Here is an 11,452-nt window from a genome sequence, read left to right as displayed (position 1 = left end):
CTTCCCCCAGAAACTCAACTGTGTGGCATAAGGCAGACGCAGCCCAGGGCAGTTTATTAAAACCCGCTGGAGGCCATTAGGCACCGTCTCAGACCCGGGGGAGCTCGAGTCCCCAGGGCACAGCGCCTCCGCTCCCCTTCCAGGATCTCAGCAAAGCCGCCAACGAGGAAACGTAATCGCGTGACGCCCGAAGACCGACGCGCGGTCCGGACTTGCGTCTCTGAAACGGCTGCTACGACAACGACCTTCCTGTGGGTACGCGACAGCCTCCGCTCGGGACCAGACCCGGAGGAAGAGCAGCCCGCGCAGAGTGCTGAGTCACGGTGAGGCGGCACGGCGCGCCGGAGAGGCGGTCGGGCGGTCACGTGGCCAGCGCTACCACAACAACGGCGGGCGTGCGACGACGCCCTGGCGCTGCCGGGCCCGCGCCAGCTCCGCGGCCGGGTTTTCCCGCGGCCGGCGGGCGGGCGGGGCCTGAGCGCGTGCGCGTGCGCGCGCTCGCGGGCTCGGTGGGCGCACAGAGTTTGCGTGCACGGCTGGGTGCCCCGAGACACCCAGCTTTTCCTCCGGGATGCGCCTGTGAGGGGAGAGCTGGTTCTACAAGCTGCCTCTTAGCATCCCCCCCGGACTCGCTGCCTGCTGAAAACTATGCTCCCCCTCTGAACCCTGCCGACGGGTTTGCACTCTGTTCCGTGCCATCCTGGAGACGTGCAGGTGCAAAGAAAGCACTGGCAGAAGGGAGCCGCTTGCTGAACGTTCATTTCGTGGGTGCCTCTTTTCTTTTTGAACATAGCTAAAGGCACTGCAGGGAGCATGACTTAAAATTTGGCAGATCTGCCCAGAGGCGCCACAGTGTCTGTGCCTTCCCTGTTATCTTCCGGAGTTCTGAGACCTCTGCGTGGGAGTGAACGTTCAAAATTCGGACATGGTGCCTGTGAACTCCCAACGCGATGGTGAACCCCAGTCCAATGCAGGTTAACTCAGATCACCGATTAAATAGCCACTACGTTCAGCATCGCGTCGGAATTTGACTGTGCTAGAACTTGTTCAGTTTACTGAACCGTGCAAATCTCTTTCCTCCTGACATTGAGTTGAGGCTCTCCCTGGACACCGCTTCCTGGTCTCTGAGAAAACAGAGCAGGTGTATAGAGAAAGTGCTTTCCAACGTGTAAACAAGTCTGCCCCAGCTGTTTCTACTCAACGAGGTATAGCTCGTGCGGGCCACGGGTCAAAATTTTTCAGTCGCCACCTTAAAGAACTGAAAAGAAAATAGTAGAGCAACGTAAATAATGTGCTGTTTATTTTAGCCAAACGCCTGAAATCTAGTGTGTTAGCATGTAATAAGTATGATTTTTAGTGAGTTATTTTTACTTTTGTTGTAAGTCTTCAACACTAGTCTCCTGGGTCACTAAATTTTCATTGGAAGACTTCATTTGCATTTCGATTCCATAAAATTTACAGTTGAAAATTCAGTGTGTTCACATTCCCAACTTGTTCCAAATCTATGTATAAGGGTCCCTGTTACCAAAAGATGAAATTTTAGTGTTTTGGTTTTTTGTTGTTGGTGGGTTTTTTTTTTGTTGTTGTTGTTGTTTTTGTCTAGCCTCAGGTCTGTGGTAGTCCTATCACAGTGAGGGGGTGTTTACAGATCTGAGACACCACTGCCAAGTGAAATCAATCTGAAACATTTAGCACAATTAAGTTTAATGAAACTAAAAATTCACTTGTTCAGTCACGTCTGTGGCACTCCCAATACTTAATAGCCACTGGAGGCTGGTGGCTATTGTGCTGAATCATGCAGGTGTATGGAAATGGAGGGCGAAATGCTGAGACTAACCAAATGAGCCTTGGGTTCGTTTACATACAGGTGAAACAGCTTTGATCCCTCTCCCCATTTCGTCTCTTTCCACACAGAGGCTGACACTTATTAAGCAGTAGGCTATATGGAGCACTTTTCTAGAAGTATAAAATACACACACACACACACACACACACACACACACACACACACACGTCAGCTCTACTCCAAAGAAAGTCACCATCTAACATATATAGTGTTATGTGTATATTAGCAGAGGTGTATACGCATACAGACACAAGACAGAATAACCAGGGCTCACAGAGTGAAGGAGGACCAGAACACAGCGGTTAATGGCCATCCGTCTGCAGGAGGGCTGGTGGGAAGCACACAGTAAGGTAGGGACAGTAAGCAGCAGAGGTGAGTGGGTGGGGAAAATTTGAAGGAGTTGGTTTTTTTTTTATTCCAGTCATTAATGTCATCGTCTCCGCAGATATCATCTAACCTGTGCACACGCACAATTACATACACCCCCACTGTGGAAATCACAGCATACCTTCAATTTCCACGGTCCCAAGTTCTTTGATGGGCACATTCAACATGAAGGCGGTGAGAAAATATTCTTGTCATGCATTCATTGATTAGTGTTTATTAAATGTGACTAGTGTTTATTAAACATTAACTCTAAGACAGGTGTAGAAGTTCATACCTATAATTCCAGAACTCAGGAAGCTCCAGGCAGTTCAAGGCCAGGTCGGATTACTAGTGAGATCTTGTCTCTAAGTACATAAAAAAAAATATGTAACTACAATCTAGGAGAAAGGGTGTAATAAATGTTTTTTGTCCTCTGTCCAGGAATGGATCAGCTAGTTACTGCATATATTTATCCGGTTGCAAAACATTAATCGAACAGTTATTCAGGGGCAAGGTGCTACGTTCCCTTCATTCCCACCTAATCCAGCTCTAGTGCCTTCAAGCAGGCATGGTAAAGCTCTCTAACCTGGTGCTGGGTGAATCCTAGGTTCTGAGATGGGGGAACTTCTGAAGATTGCTCCTCACACTGCCCATGTGGAGATAGTCACAAGACTTCTGCAGAATGAATGATGTCTGTACCAACCAGATCCTATCATAGACAAATAGTTAACTTAGACGATTTACAATAACTGCATCTATATGCCGGACCCCTTGTAGACACATGAATTCATGCAAATCACCAGCAATCGATTCTACAAATCCAAGCCATGTACAACACCCATTAAAAAGTATTAGTCTAACTTTATACAGGTTCGAAGAGTTGAGTAGATATTCCAGCTGACTCCCGAGGTAATATTTTTCACCACACATCTTTTTGTCTCTCACCATGTTGTAAACATGAGGCCCCCTTCCCACTTAAAAAACAATCTGGTCTGCTTTACATCCCATTCCATCATTTTTTCTTGACCCGGATTTTTATCTCTTGGGATTATAACTTCTCTGTTCTTACTCGCTGATAGCCTGGCCACCCGCGAACGCCCACGGCCTGAGCCCCGCCCCCGTCTCAGGCCCCGCCCCCGCCCCGCCGCTTCGGTCCCCGCCCCTGCCGCAGCCTATAAAATCCGGAGCGCGGCGCACGGAGCGGCAGGCGCGGAACTGGGCATGCTCGGTGCCGGCGCAGCTTTGCTTCGCAAGTAGGAAGCCAGTGCACGACACCGGCGGTGTCGAGTGGAGCGCTGCCGCGGCGGCCTGGGCCGCAGGGCGGGCGTGGGAGCGCGAGACCGGGAGGTGGCGAGAGACCGTGTCCCGGGCTGTCACCCGCGCGGCGGGGTCCGAGCCGGAGCGGGAACGGACGGGACGCCCGCCGCGCGGCCCGAGGGCGCCCCCAGGGCGGAGCTGCGGCCGGGAGGAGGACTCGGCCATGGGGCTGCTGTCCCAGGGCTCGCCGCTGAGCTGGGAGGAGACCAAGCGCCACGCCGACCACGTGCGGCGGCACGGCATCCTCCAGTTCCTGCACATCTACCACGCCGTCAAGGACCGGCACAAGGACGTACTCAAGTGGGGTGACGAGGTGAGCCCGCGCGCCTTTGTTCGGCCAGGCCGTCCGCGGCCCCGTCGCCGGCCGGGCTCGGCGCTGCGCCTGGAGCTCATTCATTCTTGTCGGGACGAAAGCCGCTCGGATCCTGGGAGGGCCTAAGTGGGAGGGGTGTGTGTGTGCCTGAGTGTGTACCTGCCTCCCGCCGCCCCGTCACACCAGTCACCTTGGAGATGAGTGTGTGAACGGGACTAACTTGCCCCGGTTGGCTTGCTGTCACGTTTTATTTCTCCGGGGTGTTTGCTTCGGCCCTCCATCATCTAGGTTCTTTTTAAACGGCTGTCACAAAACACACCTGTCCGCCAACTTTGAGTGCTATGTTTAAACAAATACATTACTAGATCCAAGGGCTTGGGGCTGTCTCTCAACAGTCCGGAAGACTTAGCTATCCCGTTTAACTGTAAATGCTTACAACTTCAAGGTTAGGGAAGGCTGGTTAGATTCTGCAGCTAAATCAGTCAGTGCTAAAACCTATTCACGGTCTCTGGGACCCGTTTTTTGGAATCAAAGTCGGCAACGCTAAAACTGTCGTTTCTTTAGTTTTATGCGTTTCTTGTTTGTTTGGTTTTTTTTTTAACACACTGATATAAGATACATAAAGTTAAATGACCTCTCGAGGAGTTTGCCCCTTTGTTGTGTGAGTTTGGCATTTACCATAGATAGCCTGCCGCTCCCGTAATAATAGTATTATCACCCTTGGGCTAAGTTTCAAGGGTTGCTGCACCAGCATGGACTATCTTCTTGCAAAACGCTAATTTTTCTGTGTCTCGTGTTGGTAGATGACTCTGCCGTCTGCAGCTGGAAGAGTTATTCTTGAACTAGGAAAGTATAAGGACTAATAATTCACATTTCTATAAGGAAAAAAAGGGACATGTTTGGCTGTTCTCCAATTTTAGTCTAAAGTTCTGTTTATTTGCAACATCTGACAGTTATTCATCTGGGTTTTGTGTGTCGTTTTACAGGGCAGGGACATGCTTCTCGTTCACCTGTTTTTCCTAGGGCCTAACCGTGTGCCTGGTATGGTTGGCAGAAAATTGTGGCATCCTTTGAAGTTGTCATGGAACTAGCCACTCTTGAACAATCAATTTATTTTTGCATTTTTTTTTTTGCCGTTTAGCTAGGACTCCATACTCCATTAAAAAAAAAACAAAAACGGGAGGGGTAGTTAATGTCTTTGTAATTGTTGTTGCGGGTAGAACTACGTCCAGAGGAGATGGATGCAGCTGAAGCACAGCTGTGCACCCCAGAGAGCCCCCTTCCTCCTTGTCATTTCTCTAACCAGGGACTGCCTGGATCCTCTCTCCGGGTGGGGGGTGAGTGCGCCCCCTGTTGGCAAGAAGAGCACGTACAACTACCTGTTTGAAGTGGCTTGCCCCTGCTGAGTAAGCCGACCTGAGAAGAGCTGTAGAGTCAAATGTATGTACTGCACACAATTCCCTCATGAGAGGCATTGGTGGGTGGTGTTAGGACGAGGTTTGTCTTTCTCCCCACAAACATTCCAAGGAGTGGAGCAGCCTGGCAACCCTGCGCACTTGTCTTCTGTCTGTACGAGTTCAGCATTGTAGCCAGTTAACACTTGGTGTTGTTTCCTAAAGACAGATTACTTCTGTGTAGCTCTGGCTGTTCTGGAACTCTATCTGTAGACCAGGCTAGCCTTGAACTCACAGAGATCTGCCTGCTTCTGCCTCCTGAGTGCTGGGTTTAAAGACTTCTGCCACGATCACTGAGCCAGTTAACTACTTTAGGCATGTCTGTTGGGAAGTTGAACTTTTGGAGGTGTGTGTAATCCTCTAGTAAGGTGCCTGACTAAAATGGCTCCTATGTGATATGATGTCAAGAATGTTCTGTGAAAACTTAGTGGCTGCTGAAACTACATTTCCAAATTTCTTTTTGCAAATATTCTGTCATAACTGATATATAAATCTATAAGCCGAATTTTCCCCAGCCTTCCAGTGTTGAGAGTTTACTTGAAAATAGCCTGACACTTGGAAGAATTAGAATTTCGAAAAGTTCCTAGGAGGCGAAGTCCCTACCCTGTTATTTCTCCTGAAATGGCTCTTCAGTGAAGCATTGCTCTCCTCCTCAGTTCAGACTCCTGCCTTTGACCTTCAGAGTACAGATACTGAGCCCCTCCTAGACTCTGGTGGTTCTTTCACTTCTGGCGGTCTCCTGCTGAAGTATTTGTTGATGTCAGCCTCAAGAGCTAAAAGTCAGCACAAGTCCTTGTGCATGGGGAGAGTTTGCTGTCGCATACCCTGAGAAGTCTGAAGGCTGGTTGGTTCCTACACACAGTCTAAGTAGAAGCCGTGGGAATAACTGAGAAACAGACTGAGCAGATAAAAATAGAGAAAGGTGTGGTGAGTGGTATGGGCCCTGGAGATGAGGACCAGCCCTGCTGGTAGAAGTGTTTCAGGTTGATATGTTACGCTGGGTAGGCCTGATACCAAATATTACTTTACAATAGCAGTTTTCAGCTTGTGGGTCATGACCCCTTTGGGGATCACATGTCAGATATCCTGCATATCAGATATTTACGATTCATAACAGTAGCAACATTACAGTTAAGAAATAGTAACGAAATAATTCTATGGTTGAGGTCACCACAATATGAGGAACTGTAGTAAAGGGTCACAGCATTAAGAGGTTGAGAACCACTGCTTTACAAGGTTTGACGTTGCATCTATTGGGCCCTGGGCTTGGTTGGAAAAAAACAGAAAGAACTGCAGCCAAACCTTAAAACTGGTCATGGTTGTGTTTGGAAGAGAGCCTGCCTCTTCAGAAATGTGTGGCTCTGTGTACGAGGATAGTGTTTATATCTCCACATGAGAAAGAACCTTGTGTTTAGTGTTTGCCAAACTGAGTTGGATCTTGAACCTGCTTGCTTCACTTTCTCTTATTTCTTCAAGCCTTCAAGTTCAGGTATGTACAGTTTGGCTAGGTATTTGTTTATTTGTTTTATTTTTATTTTTGGGTGGTTTGTTGTTTGTTTTTAGGCTGTTTCCCTTGGAACCATGACTGGCTTTGCTATTTTGTTTGTCTTTTCTTATTCCTATACATGCCTATTTCACCTTTATTATGACAGGTCCTACTTCTAGCCACCATTTATTATGATGTTTCTTTAGGAAATGGAATTTTAACTTGAAGAACCAGGTACAGGTTTATTTTATAGCTCGGTGAGTGTGTAGTGTTGGAGGAAGCTGGGTGTGGTGGCACACTTCTTCAACCCCCCCCCCCCCCCCCCCCAGTGTCCAGGAGGCACAGGCATGGGATCTCTCTGTGAGGTCAGCCTTGTCTATGTAGTAAGAGGTCAGCCTGGTCTATGTAGTAAATTCCAGGACAGCCAGGGCTACATAAAGAGACCCTGTCTCAAAGAAACTAATAAATACCGATGCAGAGCTAGGGACACAGTTCATTTAGGGAGTCTTTCCTAGTATACCTAGGGCCCTTGATTTAATCTCCGCTTTTCCCAGAAAAGAAAGGGAATTTATTGATCTGGGAAATCTATATAGCAATAACTACTTTTTATTATTACTGTCAACTGTGTATACAGCCTTTTCTGTTACTTAATAGCAGAACTGAAACCTGATTCTAAAAATCCCCTTTTACAGCACTTAAACGAAGCAGGCCATGGCGCTGTCATGGTGTGCATGGAGCAAGTGAAGTTCTGAGTGAACATGTATGCTTGAGTTGAGTCATGTCAAGGACAAACCAAGGCCTCAGACTCCTAGGAAACTGACAAACTTTCCTCTGATCTGAGTGGGAATGTTGACTGTGTGTACAAGTAGAGTGTTTTTACATCCTGTGTGTAGTTGGTGCTGCACCATCAGAGCGAGCATAGCTTTTCTGTGTGTCTGTCCTTTTCTTCATCTCTGCCCCAAATGTGGTAAAGATGAGACCTTTCTTAAGTAATATATGTTAATAAAAATGTTAAGCAATGCAAAGTTAGTATGCAGAAAGGAAGCATTTTCAGATTTGTAAGCAAATACAGTAGTTCTCAAAGAATGTCTTGTGCAAACCTGCTTCTTCCAAGTTTTCTTCATCTCCAGGATGCACAGCAAGCACTCTACCGCTGAGCTGTAACCCCATCCCTATTTAAAATTGAAACAGGCAGGCCTTGAACTTGTGATCCTCCTGCTTTAGCCTTCCAGGTAGCTAGGGTTACAGGCCTGTGCCACCAGGCTTCACTTTATATCTCTTTAAGTAGCCATAGTCATTGTGGGTGAGACATTCCACAGTAGCTGGTGTCTTGTTTTGTTGTGTTGTGTTTTGCAATTAGATCTGCTCCATTAGCTTAGTAGATTACGTGGAATTTTAAAATGACTCAATAGTTAAGAGCACTTGTTAGGTTACTCTCCCAGAGACCCCAGATTCTGTTACCATTACCCACATGGCCTCTCAGTCATCTGTGACTCCAGTCCTAGAGGATACAACACCCTCTTCTGGCCTCTGAGGGTAGTACTACACTCATGTGGTGCACAGACATACATAAACATACACAAAAGAATAAAATTATAATAATAAAATAGCATTTCAGAATCTCAATTATATTTCAGAACCACATTTATTGATTTATTAGAATATACTATTGAACACAATTCAGTTTTTTTGAATTTTATTTATTTTAAACTTTATCAATAACAAAATCTTGCAAATAAAAAAAGAAAAATAGAACACCAAACAAAATTAGACCAAACCCAAAGACTCAATGATCTGCTGCTGCAGTTAGAATAGTGTCTCCACTCTAGAGATGGCGGGACCTGAGGGGTGGAACTGATGGATGAGGTAGACTAAAGTCTCCTGCAATGGCAGTCTTAGAGCTTCAGACAGTGTGTATTCTGAAGGGTAAGAAGAATCACATGAATAAAGTGTACAATTACAAGGACAAGCCACACGTGGCAAAACAAAACCCAAAACATGTTTTTCTTTAGGGGCTTTGAAAGGATAGTTTAAACATTTAATTGAATGATACCAGCAAGCAAGCAATAATGATAACCTGAAGGAAGGACTTCCTATCTGAAACAACTGGGAGGAGCCTGAAAATACATTCCAAGAACAGTTCTTGTTTTGAAAATACTGAGGTCATAAGACTCTTGTTTTCTTGGAGTTTTCTCACAAGCACCTAGAGTTCTCTCACACAATTCTATTCATGGGCCATGTTTGGACAGAATAGTGTTTCAGAACAAACTGTGGCGTTTCATGCTGGATTTTATATGATGACATTTGAATGAATATATCTGTATATCCACTACCAAAAACGAATAGAAGTAGAAACGCGATTAGTTTTCTATCCTTTGATAATTTGTATCCATCACCTGCATCCAGTATTTCCTCATCCCCTAATATTTAGCTTTTCTTTTTTTATATTATACTATACCCACGTGTACATTTGTTTACAGGTATTGGCTAGCTTCCAAATATAAGAGAGAATATGAGTGGTTTTTCTTTTGGGGATTGTGTGACTTTGCTTTATATTACATATCGAGTCTATCCATTTTCCTACAAGTTATGTGATCACATTTTTTCTTTAGTGCTAAATTGTGTGTGTGTCTGTGTCTGTGTGTACATACATACATATGTACAGTATGTCAAATTTTCATTATCCATCTGCTGATGGACAACTAAGTTGATTTCAGTTTCTTTCTATAATGGATGAAGTAGTGATAGACACGGGGATGCAAATATCTCATATGGTGGAGTATGGAGTTCTGTGGGTAAATGCCTAGGAGTGAGACAGCTGAATCATGTGGTATTTCTATTTTTAATTTTTTGAGAAATCTTCAAACTGATTTCCATAATGGCTATATCAGTCTGTACCCCTGCCAACAGTGAATAAGGGTTCCTTTCTCTCCATATCCTTTGTAACATTTGTCAGATGTGTTGATGACAGCCATTCTGACTAGGGTGAGCTGGTATCTCCATAGTTTTCATGTGCATTTTCCTGATTGCTAGGGGTATTGCACGCTTTATAAGTAGTCACTGACCATTTGTGTTTCTCTTTTAGGCACTGTCCAATTCATTTGTCCATTCAGTGAATGACAGTTTTATTGCCTTGGTATTTAATTTCTGCAGTTTTCATAAACTCTGGATATTAACTTTTTGTCTGAAGCAAAAACAATTCATTTCTTCATAGACATTACAAAGCTTCTGGTTTTCTCCCTTACTCCCTGGAAAAGAAAGATACCTTGTGTTTTGTGTGTGTGCATACGCATGTATGTGTTTATTGAATGCTGCTCCAGTGCTTATTGGGAGGACTAGCCTTCCTTCACTCCCAAAGTGTACCTCCTTGCTGCTCGCTGTCGTTTTATTTCCGCATTTGTTGCACTGTCTTGGCACTGATAACATTCTCCTTTGGTTTCTTTGAGAATGAAGTCAGGAAATACCCTCTCTGTTTAGATACACTGAATCCATGACTTGTAGAACCAGGTAGAGTGTATTTAAAAAAAAAAAAAGCCCTTATGAGATTTTTATCTCATTGGGATACTATTGAGTGCACATATTAATTTGAGAATTGATACGTAAGCATTTAATCTCCCTACTCATGAAGAAGTGCGTCTCTCCTCATCTCTACATCCTTAGTTTCTCTCAGCAGTGTTTTGTAGCTTTCAATGTATTGGTTTTGCACATACAAGGCCATATATCTTGCTGATTTTCTAAATTTGTCTTTTATCCTGCAACCTTACTAAATTCAGCTTTGTGGACAGAGTGAATTATAATAATTAGTGTGGTTCTAACAATTGCTTTTGACATTTCAGGTCTCCTGCCATTGGTGGCCCCCAACCCATTTTGAGCATGCTTCCGTGCTCAGGAATGTTACCGTGTTAGGTGCTCAGGGTTCATGTATCCCTGTATGCTTCCATAATACTTCCAGAATATCATTATCTAGCTGAGAATCTTTTGAAGGATTGTTTTTATAGCTCATGAGTAGCTCAGAAAAACCTACACACCTCTGCACTCTCTACCCAGTACTCCTGAATTAGGATTTGGTTGGAGTCTGAATACCTATGTCTTTAGGGCACTTCTGCATAACACTGACTTAGTGAATTCTAGTTCTTCTTAGTGCAGAGGCTCTGCAGACGGGGCGTTTCTTATTTGTTAGGGTTTTATATCACTGTTTGTTTGAGTAAGAGTAGGAAATGGAAGTCTCTCCACTTTGTTGTCCTTACAGCTCTGTGCTCCTCTGCCTGTATACTATGTGCAAGCTGGCTGTCCTCCTGGTTCTAAGACACTCAACCAAGATTCAGCCAAATTTTTCTTGTTTCTTTTGGTATCCCTTTGTTTTGTAGTGCCAGGGATTCGAATCAGGGCTTCGTGTATCCTAGACAAGTGCTTTTAATACTTTTTAACTGTTTGAGAATGTTCTAAATAAATGTCATATAAATTTTGAAAAATTATGTAATGCACACAACAGCTGATTCTTCCGGGTCATTTGATAATAACCTGAAACAATGGGTTAGTAATGCTCCATAGAGACAGATTCACACTCAAGCATGTGGTGCTTGCTAGCAGAGATTTTGTTTGTTTTTAACATTTGTGTTGTAGCACCTTGGTATCAAACCTAAAGTCCTCACACATGTGGGCAAGAGCTC

The 11,452-nt window shown here is 44.9% G+C and overlaps 2 protein-coding genes across 2 annotated transcripts in view; both read left to right on the top strand.

Moving 5' to 3' along the window:
• The window catches only part of Elovl5 (ELOVL fatty acid elongase 5), a 318,923-nt gene that overhangs the window by 88,185 nt on the left and 219,286 nt on the right, over window positions 1-11,452 (top strand). The gene's annotated exons all lie outside the window — the stretch shown is intronic.
• Window positions 3,424-11,452, top strand: part of Gclc (glutamate-cysteine ligase catalytic subunit) — a 40,006-nt gene continuing 31,977 nt past the window's right edge. Inside the window, exon 1 of the mRNA XM_075965157.1 lies at window positions 3,424-3,842. Within this exon, the coding sequence (XP_075821272.1) occupies window positions 3,693-3,842 (150 nt within the window). The 5' untranslated portion in view covers window positions 3,424-3,692. The remainder of the gene's footprint in view (window positions 3,843-11,452) is intronic.

The sequence above is a fragment of the Microtus pennsylvanicus genome, chromosome 3 (assembly GCF_037038515.1).
Source record: "Microtus pennsylvanicus isolate mMicPen1 chromosome 3, mMicPen1.hap1, whole genome shotgun sequence".
In the NCBI taxonomy this organism is placed as follows: domain Eukaryota; kingdom Metazoa; phylum Chordata; class Mammalia; order Rodentia; family Cricetidae; genus Microtus; species Microtus pennsylvanicus.
The sequence above is the reverse complement of the archived record's forward strand: the minus strand, read 5'-3'. Positions and strand labels throughout refer to the sequence as shown.